The sequence below is a fragment of the Oncorhynchus mykiss genome, chromosome 3 (assembly GCF_013265735.2).
Source record: "Oncorhynchus mykiss isolate Arlee chromosome 3, USDA_OmykA_1.1, whole genome shotgun sequence".
NCBI classification, from domain to species: Eukaryota; Metazoa; Chordata; class Actinopteri; order Salmoniformes; family Salmonidae; genus Oncorhynchus; species Oncorhynchus mykiss.
In genome coordinates, this window is record NC_048567.1 from 68,023,774 (window position 1) to 68,043,814 (window position 20,041).

At 41.2% G+C, this 20,041-nt stretch overlaps 1 protein-coding gene across 1 annotated transcript in view; it reads left to right on the plus strand.

Moving 5' to 3' along the window:
* Window positions 1-14,183, plus strand: part of LOC110520463 (probable G-protein coupled receptor 156) — a 35,652-nt gene extending 21,469 nt beyond the window's left edge. The window contains exons 3-9 of the mRNA XM_021597798.2: window positions 5,750-5,877; window positions 6,004-6,139; window positions 6,370-6,480; window positions 8,091-8,312; window positions 8,445-8,681; window positions 11,197-11,355; window positions 11,675-14,183. Of these exons, the coding sequence (XP_021453473.1) occupies window positions 5,750-5,877; window positions 6,004-6,139; window positions 6,370-6,480; window positions 8,091-8,312; window positions 8,445-8,681; window positions 11,197-11,355; window positions 11,675-13,177 (2,496 nt within the window). The 3' untranslated portion in view covers window positions 13,178-14,183. The remainder of the gene's footprint in view (window positions 1-5,749; window positions 5,878-6,003; window positions 6,140-6,369; window positions 6,481-8,090; window positions 8,313-8,444; window positions 8,682-11,196; window positions 11,356-11,674) is intronic.
* The last annotated feature ends 5,858 nt before the right edge of the window (window positions 14,184-20,041 follow it).

Below are 20,041 nucleotides of genomic sequence, written 5' to 3' on the forward strand. Positions count from 1 at the left end.
TCACTCATGTGTCGTTGACATCCTAAAGAACAGGACTTTCCATACATTGATTTATTTTCAATCACTAGAGAGGTATATATTTGGTTGTTGTTGAGGGGTTACAGGTATAATATTTAAATTCAAATCAATTCATTTTCTCAATTCATTATTTCACACCCCCAACCTCTCATCTCATCCCATTTCCCCAACCACACCCAGCCAACATGTATCCATCCAACCCCAGTTGTACGTACTGCCAAATCCTCTAAAACAACGTTGGGAGGAAGCTTATGATAGAGAAATGAACATTAAATTCTCTGGCAACAGCTCAGGTGGACATTCCTGCAGTTAGCATGCCAATTGCATGCTCCCTCAAAACATGAGACATCTGTGGAATTGTGTTGTGTGACAAAACTGCACATTTAGAGTGGCCTTTTATTGTCCCCAGCACAAGGTGCACCTGTGTAATGATCATACTGTTTAATGAACTTAATATGCCACCCCTGTCAGGTGGATGGATCATCTTGGCAAAGTAGAAATGCTCACTAACAGGGATGTAAAATTTAGTGCACAAAATTTGAGAGAAATAAGCATTTTATGCGTATGGAACATTTCTGGGATCTTTTCTTTCAGCCAATGAAATATGGGACCAACAATTCACATGTTGCGTTAATATGTTTGTTCAGTGTAGATATATAGATTGTATCTTGCTCAGAAATCTGGAATCGCATTTGCAGGAGTCTATTGTGATGTCTTTTACGATTGTATGATGACAAAGTGAACATGTAGCTCCTTACTAATCCTGCCCCAATATATGCACCTGTATCTGAAAAATGGTGTGTGAAAATATTACATTTAATCATCTTTGCATGAATAAAATTATCTGCAATGGGCACACTGCTTTTCGATATCTTTGTTATTTGGTCAAATCCTCAGTAAATCTTCTGTGGCTACAACAAAAACAGCATTATGAACTCCTACATAATATGAACAGAAAGTGTGAAGGTATTGGATAAATGGCAACCATAAAGATACATGGTTCAGCTGACAGTCATGTTAAGGGTTAATTCATCCATGTACTTTACCTTTGAGAGAAGCTGCAGTGCAGCCTAGCAGTAAGAGACAGGGACAAGCCATGGTAAATGGCACTCTAAAATGAGAACTTTATGCTTAGGCATAGCAAAATTCCCTCAGATCGCTCTACAAGATTGAGTACAAAATATACTGACTTTGACATGGCTGCACCTTCTGAATACACACACAGAGGTGAGTAGAAGTTTGTGAAAACAGCTAGCTGGAGCTTGTCTGAGCAGTCAGCTGTGAATGCCCTCACCCGCTAGTAAATATTTCTGTTTGTTAAGATTCTGACTCGCTACAGGCAGATATGTCCATATCTAGAGTTTTATTGGCTCTTGTTCACCAGCACACACAAACACATAGAAGTTGTCTTTGTGATACATATGAAGGAATGGACTTGTGGTTTTAATGGATGCACGCAAATCTTCCTCAAGAATACAAATCTTTGTATTCTTGACTTCAGAACGTTCCCGTGAATAAACATTTAACTGTGGTAGACTGGGCCTCTGTCTGTTTTCATTTCTATCAGTATCTTACAAATCCTGACATAGCATACTGAGTAATCACAATTAAATTGGGTTATGAACCCGAAGAACAAAATTCTCTTATCAATTTCCTTGTCCCATCACGCTCTAGTGACTCCTTGTGGCAGGGCGGGCACATGCAAGCTGACTCTGGTCGCCAGCTGGACGGTGTTTCCTCTGACACATTGGCGTGTCTAGAAGCAGTGCGGCTTGGCAGGGTCGTGTTTCGGGGGACGCATGGCTTTCGACCTTCGCCTCTTATGAGTCCGTAGGGGAGTTGCAGCGATGGGACAAGACTGTAACTACTAATTGGATATCACGAAATTGGGGAGAAAAAAGGGGTAAAGGTACAAACAAACAAACAAATGTCCCAAGCACAATCGAGCAAACACCCCCTCTTCCTTCTTAATCTAACCTCTGAATCTTGGTCCACCAATCTTTCTTTGGAGGGCATATAAATGCCGGCCCTTGGGAACTTGCGTCTTCATCTGCCGACAGCGATGGCCACTCTGACCTGGAGTGGGAGGGGTCACAGTCCAAATGTGCATTTGGGCACTCTGATTAGTGGAAACCAGGAGGTTGTGATAGACAGCTGAGAAGGGGAGAAATCACCCTAATGAGTCTGTGGGGAAAGTCACGTGCAAAGGCATGGCCTTTCTTACAGGTTATTTCATTTGTGCTGCATTGCGTCTGTTGTATGTTATGTTTAGGGCCTTGTGTCTTGCACAATCATGTGACATGCCTGGATTTTAACCTATGTTCAAAGATTTTTCATCAAACTGTCCCCATTTCTTTTTATATCAGATGGTCAAGCACCATCCTCAGAGAATTGCTTAAATATTTGTTGTAATTCTCATTTATGGAACTCTTTTAAATGCAGGATAAAAGCTTGCTATGTCACGTGATTGCTCAGAACACAGGGCCTTAGTTATGTTGCGGTTTAATCAAGCTTCAACACCTGTCACCGCCCAGTTCTAAATATCGTGAGGGGATAAATACAGTTCAATTGAGTTTTTGTATTACATTACACTTCACTGTGTTATGCTGATTGACACATTGAACAAGTGTCAATCAGTGCCCTTTCTTGTTTTTATCTCTTAATAAATATTTGTTCCTAAACACCATATTTCTGAATAAAATATAAAACCATAATGATACGTTAGTACCACTGTTTACATGATTTGCGAAAGCTAGTTGGGCATAACTGCGTAAAGTGGTTGTCTACAACCGTACACTAGAGAAAAAATGACAGTAAAAAATCCTGGTGTCGATTTCATAAAAGTCCCATGTGGTTTTGTTGGATGTCTTCCCAGACCCAGACATGGCTTCCACCAGCAGCCTGCTTTCTCAGGAACAGTTCCTGTGCCCCATCTGTCTATACGTGTTCACTATCCCAACCCCATGTGGACACAACAAGGACTGCATACATGGGTCCTGGCATACCACCAGCCCGTGTCAGTGTCCCATGTGTAAGCAGTAATTCAGCAGAACACCTGATCTCAAAGTCAATACTTTCATATCTGAAATGGCCAATCAGGTCAGTTGAAACGAGTGCGACTGCTACTTTTTACCCAGGACCAACCGCTGGACCAAGACCAACCCCAAGCTGCCCAATGTGGAGAAGTACCCTGTCTGCACTGGGAGGAAATGCAAGGCCTTCAAGTCCTGCCTGGAGTGTCGGGCCTCTTACTGTGAGATTCACTTCGTATTCTCACCACGTACTGACCACCTTCAAGAAACACAACCTGATCAAGCCTGTCATGAACATGGAGGACAGAGTGTGTAAGAGGTAGCAGAAGCTTCTTGAGCTGTTCTGTAGAAGTAACCAGACATACATGTGTCAGGTATGCACTGAGAAAAGACACAAGAAACACAACACTGTCCCATTGGAGAAAAAAAGGAGGCTTCATCTAGCGAACATGGAGGATGTCATGCAGCAGATGATTCAAGGTCGACTGCAGAAAGTGAAGGACATCAAAGACACAGTACAATCAGGCAGAATAAATTCAGAGAGAGATATTAGGGAGAGCTTGGAGGTCTTTACTGCTCTGGTGCGCTCCATTCAGAGAAGCCAGGCTGAGCTCATTGAGGTGATTGGGGAGGAGCAGAAAGGAGCAGAGAGGCAGGCTGAAGGAGAGACACTGAGCTGGAGCAGCTCTCACACACTGAGGACCACCTTCACCTCATCCATAGCTTCCCATCCCTGTGCACCCCTCCTCTCACCAAGAACTGGTCTGAGATCATTGGTCAAAGTGTTGTGTACATAAGAACAGTAAGGAGAGCTGTGAGTAGAGCTCGGTCCCAGTTTGAGAAGTCACTGACCCTGATACAGCTCCCCCAAAGTCATCCTCTCTGACAACGGTAAAACAAGTGGCCCACGGCAAAACAGCGCTGAACCTCCCTGACAACCCTGAGAGGTTTTACCCTGGTATCAGTGTCCTGAGGAAGGAGGGCTTTTCCTCAGGGAGGTTCTACTACGAGGTGCAGGTGAAGGGGAAGACCGAGTGGGACATAGGAGTAGGGAGAGAGTCTGTCAACAAGAAAGGAGGGAATAGCCTAAACCCTGAGCGTGGCTACTGGACAGTCGGCCTGAGGAACAGGACTAAGTACTGGGCTCTGCAGACCCCCCTGTCCCACTGCCACTGGTCGAGAAGCACCAGAGGGTGGGCGTGTATGTAGACTGGGAAGGGGGGCATGATGTGGAGTCCAGGTCTCATATCTACTCATTCACAGTTACATCTTCGCAGAGAGACTCTGTCCATACTTCAACCCCTGAAAGAGTAACGGTGGGGTCAGCGCCATTGGTGATATCTCCCGTCAGTGACCTCATCTCCTCACCTTAAACTTCCACCTCTACTTAGAAGAGGACACTGAGGCCTTTTCTCATTTGCATTTGCGCAACTCCTGCATCCTCTGTCCTCTCTCTCCTCTGTACTCTCTCTCCTCTGTACTCTCTCTCCTCTGTACTCTCCTCTGTACTCTCTCTCCTCTGTCCTCTCTCCTCTGTCCTCTCTTGTCTGTACTCTCTCTCCTCTGTCCTCTCTCCTCTGTCCTCTCTCCTCTGTACTCTCTCTCCTCTGTCCTATCTCCCCTGTCCTCTCTTCTCTGTCCTCGCTCCTCTGTCTCTTTTTGAAAAATGTCAAAGGTAATGAAGGAGAGGCGGCGAGGAGAGGGAAAGTGGACAAAAATGAGCTTGCATGAAATCGCTCATCATCAGGCAAATTATTTTATTCCAAGCCTATGGAATAAAAGTGGCTCATCTAATTTATGCTGATACATAAAAAAAAAAAAATCCATAGGCCTAATGGACACAAGCTCAAACTCGCACACTTTTGATAGACTTAAAGGGGCAATCTGTAGTTGATACATCCATTTTTGGACATTAATAAATGTAATTTAAAGATAACATTTAATCGTATTATTATATATGTAGTAAAAAGTGATGGGTTAGAAGAAGCCTACATAACCAACCGATAAAGTAAAATGAATCATCCATATATGGCCAGCTATATGAAGTTTAACATTGATTTATCCTGCAATAATGTTGTTCAATTGGTAACATACATTTTATTCTTCTTCTAATGCCCCTTAAGGGGAAAGTAATCTAAAAGTAACTGAATGTAATCAGATTACGTTACTAAATTTGGGTAATCCAAAAGTTATGTTACTGATTACAATTTTTTTTTTTACTGTTTTTTTTTTTTTACGGATTACATTTAGAAAGTAACCTACCCAACCTTGCCAACCACTTGGTTTCCAGGTCACGGAGGAGAGAGGAGGGAGGGTGGAGGATGGCCTTTTGTCCAATTGAGAAAAGGCCTGAGTGTTGTGTCAGTTTTATTTGTTATAGAAGCTTTTGCAGTATGATATATTTTCTCGACCTTATGTAATGTGTAGTTGATTTAAAAAATAATATTTTGAAAGTAGTCTGTTTTCTGTGCATTCGGCTTGCAAAGTTCTATGCAATAAATGTTTTAGGTGATGAAAATAAACACTATACAGGTTGAAGGTTTTGGGCATACTCCAATCATTCCAGAAAGCAAATAATAGCATCCAAAACACATATAATACTTTTAACACATTAAAAACATACACAAACACACACACACATACCAAAGGTTTTGGCAATTACGAACTCCTAATTGAAATGTGATTGATATCTACTGTAGATGGAAGGGGAGCTGCAGAGGCGGTCTCTCTCCCCAGTGCTCTGTGCAGTTGTCTGGACCATGCTCTCCTGTGGCATTTTGCTGGCTTTCTGCTTCCTGCTCTTCACCCTGCGCTTCAAGAACAACAGGTACATGCACACACACATACACAAACTCACGTTTAAAAGCATATGCACTTGCTCAAATCGATAGACAGGCGTGAACAGTTTTACCTTTATTTTGTTGATATGTGTGTGTATTTCTCTCTGTCTCAGGATAGTGAAGATGTCCAGTCCTAACCTTAATGTGCTGACTCTGTGTGGAAGTATCCTCACCTACAGCAGTGGCTTCCTATTTGCTTTTGAGGAACGCACCCACCTACAAGGGGGAGGAGCCAGAGCAATACTCCAGGTAAGACACACCCACTACCCTGCTACACTCTTCCCCTCCGCCCCTCTCCACTCTCAAAACGACACATTCTGTGTAGCGGGTAGAACGTCACATTGACGCAACGCTGATGGCAAAGCAACACAACCCTTATAGTGGAGCTGAAGTATCACACAGACACACACAGACATACACATTGTTCTGATGATGCCATATTGGGTGATATTATGGGGTGTTACTGTATTGTGTCCTAGGCCAGGATCTGGACATTGTGTATTGGCAGCACTCTGGTATTTGTGCCCATCCTGGGGAAAACATGGCGGCTCTACAGAGTATTCACCCAACGTGTTCCTGACAAGAGAGTGGTAAGCAGGCTGCTCCTCTCACTCTGTCTCTCTGGTCGAAGTGTGTGTTGTGGTGTTGTAACTCGTCACTCCTCCTTTGTGTGCGTGTGTTTAGAGGGGGAGGGTGGAGGGTAAAGGCTTGTACTTCTTAGGGCTGCAATCCCGTTAACGGGATCGATATGACAACAGCCAGTGAAAGTGCAGGGCGCCAAATTCAAAACAACAGAAATCTCATAATTAAAATTCCTCAAACATACATGTATCTTATATCGTTTTAAAGGTAATTTTGTTGTTAATCCACCACAGTGTCCGATTTCAAATAGGCTTTACAGCGAAAGCACCACAAACTATTATGTTAGGTGACCACCAATTCACAGAAAAACAGCAATTTTTCCAGCCAAAGAGAGTCACAAAAAGCACAAATAGAGATAAAATGAATCACTAACCTTTGATGATCTTCATCAGATGACACTCATAGGACTTCATGTTACACAATACATGTATGTTTTGTTTGATAAAGTTCATATTTATATAAAAAAAAATCTCAGTATAGATTGGCGCGTTACGTTCACTAGTTCCAAAAACATCCGGTGATATTGCAAAGAGCCACATAATTTTACAGAAATACTCATTATAAATGTCGATAAATACAATTCTTAGACATGGAAATATAGACATACCTCTCCTTAATGCAAACGCTGTGTCAGATTTTTTAAAACTTGACGGAAAAAGCAAACCATGCAATAATCTGAGACGGCGCTCAGAAAATAAATAAAATTATCCGCCATGTTGGAGTCAACAGAAATCAGAAATCACATTATACATTTTCCCTTACCTTTGATGATCTTCATCAGAATGCACTCCCAGTTCCTAGTTCCACAATAAATGCTTGATTTGTCCATTATTTATGTCCAAGTAGCTACTTTTGTTAGCGTGTTTAGTACACAAATCCAAACACTCGTGCAGGTCCATCCGAATGCCGGACGAAAACTTAAAAAAGTTATATTACAGGTCGAAGAAACTTGTCAAACTAAGTATAGAATCAATCTTTAGGATGTTATCATAAATCGTTAATAAAGTTCCAACCGAAGAATTCCTCTGTCTGTAGAGAAGCCATGGAATGCAGGTTGCTATCATGTGAAATGCGTGTGACCAGGACCTGGCTCTCTGCCAGACCACTGACTCAAGCTCCCATCTGGCTCCACAACACAGTAGAAGCCTCATTCAAGTTTCTAAAGACAGTTGACATCTAGTGGAAGCTCTAGGAAGTGCAACTTTATCCGTATCCCACTGTGTATTCAATAGGGGCTGGGTTGAAAATCGACCAACCTCAGATTTCCCACTTCCTGTTTGGATTTCTTCTCAGGTTTTTGCCTGCCATATGAGTTCTGTTATACTCACAGACATCATTCAAACAGTTTTAGAAACTTCAGAGTGTTTTCTATCCAATACTAATAATACTATGCATATATCAGCAACTGGGACTGAGGAGCAGGCCGTTGACTCTGGCACCTCTGGGCACCTTTCATCCAAGCTACTCAATACTGCCCCTGCAGCCATAAGAAGTTTAATGATCTGTGTGTCACAGAGTGTATGTGTTGCATGGTGTATTACTGAACTCTGTGTTTCAGATCATCAGAGACATCCAGTTGATGGGCTTGGTATCTCTGTTGATTCTGCTGGACCTGCTGGTTCTCACCGCCTGGAGTCTAACCGACCCGGTCAAATGTGCTCGGTCCATTGGGGCTGTGGTCAAGGTGGTGGAGAGGGACATGTCCTACTCTCTGTCTCAGCTGGACTCCTGCTCCTCTCTCTACTCAGACCTGTGGCATATCCTCCTCGCCGTGATGAAGGTAAAGCATATAACTGGGAGAAATACTCAGATAAACATGAGAGCAAATAGTTGCTGTTTCCCCTGAGTTTGTGTTGGTTTGTCATGGTAAACATGTCATGAACATAATGTGGTTGTGTTGCGGTCTCTCCAGGGTAGCCTGCTCCTATATGGGACCTACCTGGCTGGTCTCACCAGCAACGTCAGCCTCCCTCCGGTCAACCAGTCCCCCACCATCATGACCGCGGTCAGCCTGGTCACCCTGTCCACGGCAGTGGGAGTCCCGGTGTCGCGGTTCCTGCAGGCCTGGCCCAACGTGGTCTATAGTATGGTGGCTGGGGCCATCTTCATCTGTACCCTCGCCACCAACTGTATGCTGTTTGTACCTCAGGTGAGAGAGACAGTTAGCGCACATCACTAGGGGTATGCCGAGTACTCTGACAAAACAAGTATTGTAACGGATATGGAGAATATTCCGGATATCTAATGATCCGGGATCGGAAAACAGTTATTTTCAGCTGCCAGCACGCATTTCTCTTTCACTAAAATAGTGTGAAGCGCTGTGTGCTCGAAACAACTATTGTCTATTTTTTCTGTCTGTAAAGTACCGGTTGAGCCTGCGATTAGAACAAGCTGTATAACCAGCCCATGCTTTCTTGCTATTATTATTTATTCTGGACCAGACATGTTTACAGAGTGACGGATTATTAGAAAATAAAATGACAAGTGTAGATTGTTTATTTTGATTGTACAAATGTTGTGGCATAAGTGTCAGGGGAGAAGTTTTGCTCCTCTGTAAAGTTAAACAGTACATGGGGCAAGTGAATTAGCCTATCTTAGAATAAATGCAGGCAGTAGTAGCCAGCCATGTATTAGGCAGTAGTAGCCAGCCATGTATTAGGCATGTTTTTTTGCCTATTTTGTTTATAATTGAATAGGACTAAGTAAGAAAATCGTGCATTTTCATCTGTCGGGGTCGTATAACAATGTGTGTGAATGAGTGAAGGAACATAACAAAGCACTCTGAGTGATAGCACAGTAATGAAGGAACATAACAATGTACTCTGAGTGATAGCACAGTAATGAAGGAACATAACAATGTACTCTGAGTGATAGCACAGTAATGAAGGAACATAACAATGTACTCTGAGTGATAGCACAGTAATGAAGGAACATAACAATGTACTCTGAGTGATAGCACAGTAATGAAGGAACATAACAATGTACTCTGAGTGATAGCACAGTAATGAAGGAACATAACAATGTACTCTGAGTGATAGCACAGTAATGAAGGAACATAACAATGTACTCTGAGTGATAGCACAGTAATGAAGGAACATAACAATGTACTCTGAGTGATAGCACAGTAATGAAGGAACATAACAATGTACTCTGAGTGATAGCACAGTAATGAAGGAACATAACAATGTACTCTGAGTGATAGCACAGTAATGAAGGAACTGAGTGATAGCACAGTAATGAAGGAACATAACAATGCACTCTGAGTGATAGCACAGTAATGAAGGAACATAACAATGTACTCTGAGTGATAGCACAGTAATGAAGGAACATAACAATGTACTCTGAGTGATAGCACAGTAATGAAGGAACATAACAATGTACTCTGAGTGATAGCACAGTAATGAAGGAACATAACAATGTACTCTGAGTGATAGCACAGTAATGAAGGAACATAACAATGTACTCTGAGTGATAGCACAGTAATGAAGGAACATAACAATGTACTCTGAGTGATAGCACAGTAATGAAGGAACTGAGTGATAGCACAGTAATGAAGGAACATAACAATGCACTCTGAGTGATAGCACAGTAATGAAGGAACATAACAATGTACTCTGAGTGATAGCACAGTAATGAAGGAACATAACAATGTACTCTGAGTGATAGCACAGTAATGAAGGAACATAACAATGTACTCTGAGTGATAGCACAGTAATGAAGGAACATAACAATGTACTCTGAGTGATAGCACAGTAATGTGCACTTGATGTATAGGCTTTACCGGCATTTAAACAACTAGCTCTCAGTCTCACTTCAGAATTAGACATCCATGTTTCTCAAACGTCACATTTCGAAATGTTCAAGGTTAAGTTTAGGCATTAACTCTGAATGGTTAAGGTAAGGGTTAAGGTTCTGGATAGTCTTAAAACAAACATTTAAAAAACACAACTTTCTATCACTGGATTTGAACTTGCAACCTTTGGCATCAGAGGCAGATGCTTATGCCCATCCACCATCCACAATACCCTGAAACCTATTTGAAGGTAACAGTGCCCACGGTTGCCCCTAGTGGTCAGTTTCCACGTCATCTCCCAACGTCCTCAGACATGGATGGACGTTCAATTCTGACTTGTATCATGGGTGACCTGGCTGCATTTGAAGTGTACTTCCGGTTTTCCAATCATGAGTAAATCAACTGTGATAAAAACAGTTAATATTACAAATACGAGTATGACGCGATCGACGTGCCCCTACACATCACAGACAGACAGACAGAAACCCCCAGGCCCAATTTGAGTGGCTATGTGAGTGTTTCCCATACCTTGTCATAGTGTGTGTGTGTCCCTCTGTGTGTGTGCGTGTGCGTGTGTGTGTGTGTCTGTGTGTTAACACTGGAGTGTGACTCATGCAAACACACATTGGATCTCCATGAGTCAACATGGTGCAGCCTGCCCCAACACATTAATGACTCCCCATAAGTAGCTGGTGGTCAGCTGATTCAATGATACAGGAATGCATCCTGGACGGAAAGGAAGTGTCCCACCCCTGGAGATTCCAAGGGTGTGGCACACTTGTCTGACAGTTATCCGACTATCCATCATAATCCCCCTCTTTCTCTACCTTGGCATCCCTTTCTTCCCTCCCTCTTTCTCCCCTCTTTCCAGTTGACCCAGTGGCGTCGGTTTGAGGAGGAGCACAACAACCCTAGTCAAATGGCGAAGTACTTCAGCAGCCCCAGTAAGAGTGTCCAGTCTGTCTACAGCCAGGATGAGATCTACTACCTCATGGGGGAGAACAACTCCATGAAGAGGCTCCTCAATGAGGTAGTCAGTGTGTAGGCGATGTAGTATTTTATCCCTCACTTGCCCTCTAATATAGAAGGTGGTGAATCTCCCCCTTACTGAATAAAAAGGTCCCTACATGGTCCTGTATTCAACATAATCTCTGTGACTCCTCAACACTAGAATACATACCTACCTAAACTCATTTGCTTTGTATTCTGAGTACTCTTCTATTCATCACTAACTTCCCATATAACCTTTAATCTTTAACTTTTCACCCAACTCTTTAGGTCCCAGATTGTTGTTGATAATGTTTTTTGTGTTGAAGGGGATTTTAAAGCTTGTTGTTGTCATTTTGCAGAAGAATGCTGTGATTGACAGTCTGCAGGAGCAGGTGAACAATGCCAAAGACAAGCTACTGTGCCTCATGTCCAGTAGCCACCCCCACGAGGACCAGGAAATTGACTCTTCCACCACCAACCTCCACTCCTCATTCACCCAGACCATAGTTGTGCAGTCCGACTGCCTTCCAACTCCCCTGCCACACAGGGACATAGCAGAACCTCCCCTCTCTTCTCCTACCTTTTCTGCACCTCCTATGTCTACTCCTCCCACTACTTCTGCTATCTATACACCTTCTTCTGATTCTCCCTCTGCTCCTCTCTCTACTCCTCCACCTGCCCTCTATCCTCCCCCAGGGGATGGTGTGAATGTTAAACAGTGGAGTGTAGAATTTGGTCAAGACATCCAGGGTGCAGGGATGGAGACTGAGACAGGGTGGTGTAAGGTTGAGGGGACTGGGTCCCAGCAGCAGTGTGGAGGGGTGAGGTCTAACCTCCCAGTCTCCCCTAAGCCCTCTGTCTTCTCCAGGACAGGAGTCAGGACACCAGGGAAGAGGGCAGGGACAAAAACCACACCCTCCTGTCAGTCAAACTATGTCACTACTTCTTCCCATCTCTTTCCGGTGGGAAAGTCAGAACCCTCAGGTTGCCATGGCCATCCCGTGTTGCCAAGGGTGACAAGCGTCAGGCCGGCAGGGTTTGTGAGCAGTGAGCATCTGCAGGAGATCCTCCAGGAACTGAGTGTGGTCCCTGTCATGGAAACAGCCCTCCGCTCACCCAATCACAGCAGGGGGATCAGGAGACCCACTCTGCCCTCCTCGACCGACCCCTCAGTCCGCTCTCCTCTCTCCCTCCATGCCCCTCGCACCCATCATCCACCTCTCTTCTTCCGCTACCCCAGTATCTCCCCCTACGTGATGAGGAAACGCAGACCTCCATTCCATCAACCCAGAGGGGGGCCTCCGCCCTGTTACTACCCAGGGTCAGAGACTCCTCGCTGGGGAAGGAGGAGGGATGCTGGATCCTTACAACTAGATAAGCACCCCTCAAAAATACAACCCCAGCTCGAGCCTGTTGGCCCAGAGACCAGTCCCCTCCGCCCTGAAGACAGTGATTCAGAAGAATGGGAAGAGGCAGGGCATAGAGCAACAAATAGGTGTGGGAGGCATGGCTCGAGGTGGGAGCACCGGCTACCACCCCCTCGAAAATGCTCCATCACCCCCTTCTCAGGACACACCCACCCAGGCCCTTCAAACGGGGAGGGGAGCGGTGAGGGAGGGCTAGACCGAGACCGTGGCAGGGACTCTTATGGTTACTGGGACTCAGACTCCAGCAGCTCGGCTGACTACTGCTACTACCACCGACCCTACTGCGATGCCTGCCTGCCACACGGCTACCACCCCTCCAGCGACAGCTCCTCCTCATACTCCTCGGACAGTGAGTACGGCGGTGTTGCCGGCCTCTGCCGCTCCACACACCCTGTGGTCAACTTCAAGGAAGACCTCAATCCCACCTTCGTATGAGCCTGTCTGGAGCCTCATTTGAATGGGTGCTGCGGAAGAATCATTCAAGTCAAATTGTGTTGTAATTTACTTTCAATGGCCAGTTCACGGCAGAACAATTGAGTTTACGCACTGTTGTAACGCTATTGAGAAGTAGTAAATTGAGTGTGAACTGAAGTAAATGCTTTCCTTGTAGGCCTACCCATCCAACATGGCTATTTAGAAGGCAAAACATCTGACTTTGCATTCATGGTAATGTTCTTCCTTATTTACATGAGGAGTATCCTTGCAACACATTACCTCACAACAATCACCTTAGAAACTCTTTCATTTGGTTGCAAGTGTTTTAGAAATGGGACCAAGTTGGGGTGTGTTGTTCAATGGATTGAGATTGCTGTATGATGTCTGGGATCTGCTTTTAATTGATTGACTTTGTCTTTCATTTATTGCTCTAACTGCCAATGTCTCTAGGTGACGTTATAGAAAATGTATATTTGTAGCTAAATATGATACAGTATTTACAGTAGATCATATAGATTGTTACATGTTACAAAAAAATGACTTTTATTTATCTGTTACCACATACAGTGAACTCCAAAAGTATTGGGACAGAGACACATGTTTAGTTCTTTTGGATATACACTCCAGCACTTTTAAATTGAAATTATATAATGATAGGATGTTAAAGTGCAGAATGTCAGTTTTCATTTCAGGGGATTTTCATCCATATCGAGTAAACCATTTAGAAATTAAAGCAATTTTTGTACATAGTCCCCATATTTTAGGGGACCAAAGGTATAGAGACATTCCAGGTGAAGCTGGTTGAGAGAATGCCAAGAGTTTGCAACCCTGTCATCAAGGCAAAGGGTGGCTGCTTTGAAGAATCTCAAATATAAAATATATTTTGATTTGTTTAACACTCTTTTTGGTTACTACATGATTCCATATGTGTTATGTCATAGATTTTATATCTTCACTATTATTCTACAATGTAGAAAATAGTAAAAATAAAGAAATACCCTTGAATTAGTAGGCGTGTCCAAACTTTTGACTGGTATTGTATGTATTAAAGTAGTCCAATGATTACAGCAAGCTTTTGCTTTTTGTTTTTCTTGTGTTTCAGATTATTTTGTGCCCAATAGAAATGAATGGTAAATAATGGTAAATAATGTATATATTTTGGAGTCACTTGTAAATATGAGTAGAATGCGTCTAAACACTTCTACATTAATGTGGATGCTACCATGATTGTGGATAGTCCTGAATAAATCATGAGTGAGAAAGTTACAGACACACACATATCATACCCCCAAGACATTCTAACCTCTCACCATTACAATGACATGGTAGGGTAGCATTTTTTGTGGGGTTTGATATTCATGCAACTGTAACGTTCTCATTCATCATTCTTCACGACACATTCAGGACTGTCTGTAATCATGGTAGTATCCACATTAATGTGGAAGTGTTTAGAAACCTATTCTATTCTTATTTACAATAAAAGTGACTCCAAATGACACAATATATTATTTACCATTTATTTATATTGGGAACAAAATAATCTGAAACACGACCAAAATAAACAGCAAATGCATCCACCAAGTTTGTAGTCACAACCTTGATGTAATCATTGCATGCTAGGAATGTGGGACCAACACTAAACTTTTGAGTACTTTAATACACATAAGTGAATCTGTCCCAGTACATTTGGTGTCCTAAAATGGGGGGGACTATGTACACAAAGTGCTGTAATTTCCCAACGGTTCCCCCAATATGGATGAAAATACACTCATTGTATCATTTCTAATCCAAAGTGCTGGAGTACAGAGGCAAAACAACAACACAAATTGTCACGGCCACAATACTTTTGGAGCTCATTGTACATACCACAGGTGGCCTGTGTCACATTAATTAGGGAGAAGGGGACCATAGTAATGGCTGGAACAGAATTCATGGAATGGTATCGAACACATTAAACACATGGTTTCCATGTGTTTGATAGCATTCCATTAACTCCATTCCAGACATTATTATGAGCCGTTCTCCCCTCAGAAGCCTCCTGTCAATACATATGGTAAATAATATGTAGGCCCCTTGTAACCATTTTGACTGAGTTGTAATGACTTTTACGCTTTTGTTTACCTTTTCAAACATCAAAATCCCTCAATGAAGTACTGTATGTTGGTATTTTTATTGATTTGACTGTTTGTGTGCATGCGTGCAAGTGCACAATGTACTGAATGTATTGCATTTTAATTGGAAGCTCTGCCTCCAATAACAATCAATTGTAATTCTCCGTGAGCTGATTGATTATCTGTATAACCTATTGGCCTGCCCCCTTCACCCAGTATGAGGTTTGCTTCTCTTTCCCACAACCGGCTGCCAATGCTTCTCAATAAGAGGATGCAGCTTCATTGATGTTCAGAATGAATGAGTTTATGTAAACTGGTTATTTTGCTGGCGTTAATGATACAGAAACTGGACAGTATTTAAAGCTGATATGATGCGACTGTGTGTGCTGTGCCTTATAGACTTTGATAAATTCTCTAAACTCAAAGTCTACTACTAAACACGGAAAATGACGCCATAAAACTGTTCCCTGTTGGATTAATTGTAACTGAACTAGTTAATTAGACCATTAAGAATACATGAATAACATACTTCATGTTTTATCATTCCCTCATAGACAAAAATAGACATCATTCCCTCATAGCACAAAAATAGACATCATTCCCTCATAGACAAAAATAGACATCATTCCCTCATAGACAAAAATAGACATCATTCCCTCATAGCACAAAAATAGACATCATTCCCTCATAGCACAAAAATAGACATCATTCCCTCATAGACAAAAATAGACATCATTCCCTCATAGCACAAAAATAGACATCATTCCCTCATAGCACAAAAATAGACATCATTCCCTCATAGCACAAAAATAGACATCATTCCCTCATAGCACAAAAATAGACATCATTCCCTCATAGACAAAAATAGACATCATTCCCTCATAGACAAAAATAGACATCATTCCCTCATAGCACAAAAATAGACATCATTCCCTCATAGCACAAAAATAGACATCATTCCCTCATAGACAAAAATAGACATCATTCCCTCATAGACAAAAATAGACATCATTCCCTCATAGCACAAAAATAGACATCATTCCCTCATAGCACAAAAATAGACATCATTCCCTCATAGCACAAAAATAGACATAATTCCCTCATAGACAAAAATAGACATCATTCCCTCATAGACAAAAATAGACATCATTCCCTCATAGCACAACAATAGACATCATTCCCTCATAGACAAAAATAGACATCATTCCCTCATAGCACAAAAATAGACATCATTCCCTCATAGCACAAAAATAGACATCATTCCCTCATAGCACAAAAATAGACATCATTCCCTCATAGCACAAAAATAGACATCATTCCCTCATAGCACAAAAATAGACATCATTCCCTCATAGCACAAAAATAGACATAATTCCCTCATAGCACAAAAATAGACATCATTCCCTCATAGCACAAAAATAGACATCATTCCCTCATAGCACAAAAATAGACATCATTCCCTCATAGCACAAAAATAGACATCATTCCCTCATAGCACAAAAATAGACATAATTCCCTCATAGCACAAAAATAGACATCATTCCCTCATAGCACAAAAATAGACATCATTCCCTCATAGCACAAAAATAGACATCATTCCCTCATAGCACAAAAATAGACATCACTCCCTCATAGCACAAAAATAGACATCATTCCCTCATAGACAAAAATAGACATCATTCCCTCATAGACAAAAATAGACATCATTCCCTCATAGCACAAAAATAGACATCATTCCCTCATAGCACAAAAATAGACATCATTCCCTCATAGACAAAAATAGACATCATTCCCTCATAGCACAAAAATAGACATCATTCCCTCATAGCACAAAAATAGACATCACTCCCTCATAGCACAAAAATAGACATCATTCCCTCATAGCACAAAAATAGACATCATTCCCTCATAGCACAAAAATAGACATCACTCCCTCATAGCACAAAAATAGACATCATTCCCTCATAGACAAAAATAGACATCATTCCCTCATAGACAAAAATAGACATCATTCCCTCATAGCACAAAAATAGACATCATTCCCTCATAGCACAAAAATAGACATCATTCCCTCATAGACAAAAATAGACATCATTCCCTCATAGCACAAAAATAGACATCATTCCCTCATAGACAAAAATAGACATCATTCCCTCATAGACAAAAATAGACATCATTCCCTCATAGACAAAAATAGACATCATTCCCTCATAGACAAAAATAGACATCATTCCCTCATAGCACAAAAATAGACATCATTCCCTCATAGCACAAAAATAGACATCATTCCCTCATAGACAAAAATAGACATCATTCCCTCATAGACAAAAATAGACATCATTCCCTCATAGACAAAAATAGACATCATTCCCTCATAGACAAAAATAGACATCATTCCCTCATAGCACAAAAATAGACATCATTCCCTCATAGACAAAAATAGACATCATTCCCTCATAGACAAAAATAGACATCATTCCCTCATAGACAAAAATAGACATCATTCCCTCATAGCACAAAAATAGACATCATTCCCTCATAGACAAAAATAGACATCATTCCCTCATAGACAAAAATAGACATCATTCCCTCATAGACAAAAATAGACATCATTCCCTCATAGCACAAAAATAGACATCATTCCCTCATAGCACAAAAATAGACATCATTCCCTCATAGACAAAAATAGACATCATTCCCTCATAGCACAAAAATAGACATCATTCCCTCATAGCACAAAAATAGACATCATTCCCTCATAGCACAAAAATAGACATCATTCCCTCATAGACAAAAATAGACATCATTCCCTCATAGACAAAAATAGACATCATTCCCTCATAGCACAAAAATAGACATCATTCCCTCATAGCACAAAAATAGACATAATTCCCTCATAGACAAAAATAGACATCATTCCCTCATAGCACAAAAATAGACATCATTCCCTCATAGCACAAAAATAGACATAATTCCCTCATAGACAAAAATAGACATCATTCCCTCATAGCACAAAAATAGACATCATTCCCTCATAGCACAAAAATAGACATAATTCCCTCATAGACAAAAATAGACATCATTCCCTCATAGCACAAAAATAGACATCATTCCCTCATAGCACAAAAATAGACATCATTCCCTCATAGACAAAAATAGACATCATTCCCTCATAGCACAAAAATAGACATCATTCCCTCATAGACAAAAATAGACATAATTCCCTCATAGACAAAAATAGACATCATTCCCTCATAGCACAAAAATAGACATCATTCCCTCATAGCACAAAAATAGACATCATTCCCTCATAGACAAAAATAGACATCATTCCCTCATAGCACAAAAATAGACATCATTCCCTCATAGACAAAAATAGACATCATTCCCTCATAGACAAAAATAGACATCATTCCCTCATAGACAAAAATAGACATCATTCCCTCATAGACAAAAATAGACATCATTCCCTCATAGACAAAAATAGACATAATTCCCTCATAGACAAAAATAGACATCATTCCCTCATAGACAAAAATAGACATCATTCCCTCATAGACAAAAATAGACATAATTCCCTCATAGACAAAAATAGACATCATTCCCTCATAGACAAAAATAGACATCATTCCCTCATAGCACAAAAATAGACATCATTCCCTCATAGCACAAAAATAGACATCATTCCCTCATAGCACAAAAATAGACATCATTCCCTCATAGCACAAAAATAGACATCATTCCCTCATAGACAAAAATAGACATCATTCCCTCATAGCACAAAAATAGACATCATTCCCTCATAGCACAAAAATAGACATCATTCCCTCATAGCACAAAAATAGACATCATTCCCTCATAGCACAAAAATAGACATCATTCCCTCATAGCACAAAAATAGACATCATTCCCTCATAGCACAAAAATAGACATAATTCCCTCATAGCACAAAAATAGACATCATTCCCTCATAGCACAAAAATAGACATCATTCCCTCATAGCACAAAAATAGACATCATTCCCTCATAGCACAAAAATAGACATCATTCCCTCATAGCACAAAAATAGACATCATTCCCTCATAGACAAAAATAGACATCATTCCCTCATAGCACAAAAATAGACATCATTCCCTCATAGACAAAAATAGACATCATTCCCTCATAGACAAAAATAGACATCATTCCCTCATAGCACAAAAATAGACATCATTCCCTCATAGACAAAAATAGACATCATTCCCTCATAGACAAAAATAGACATCATTCCCTCATAGCACAAAAATAGACATCATTCCCTCATAGACAAAAATAGACATCATTCCCTCATAGCACAAAAATAGACATCATTCCCTCATAGCACAAAAATAGACATCATTCCCTCATAGACAAAAATAGACATCATTCCCTCATAGACAAAAATAGACATCATTCCCTCATAGCACAAAAATAGACATCATTCCCTCATAGCACAAAAATAGACATCATTCCCTCATAGCACAAAAATAGACATCATTCCCTCATAGCACAAAAATAGACATCATTCCCTCATAGCACAAAAATAGACATAATTCCCTCATAGCACAAAAATAGACATCACTCCCTCATAGCACAAAAATAGACATCATTCCCTCATAGCACAAAAATAGACATCATTCCCTCATAGCACAAAAATAGACATCATTCCCTCATAGCACAAAAATAGACATCATTCCCTCATAGCACAAAAATAGACATCATTCCCTCATAGCAC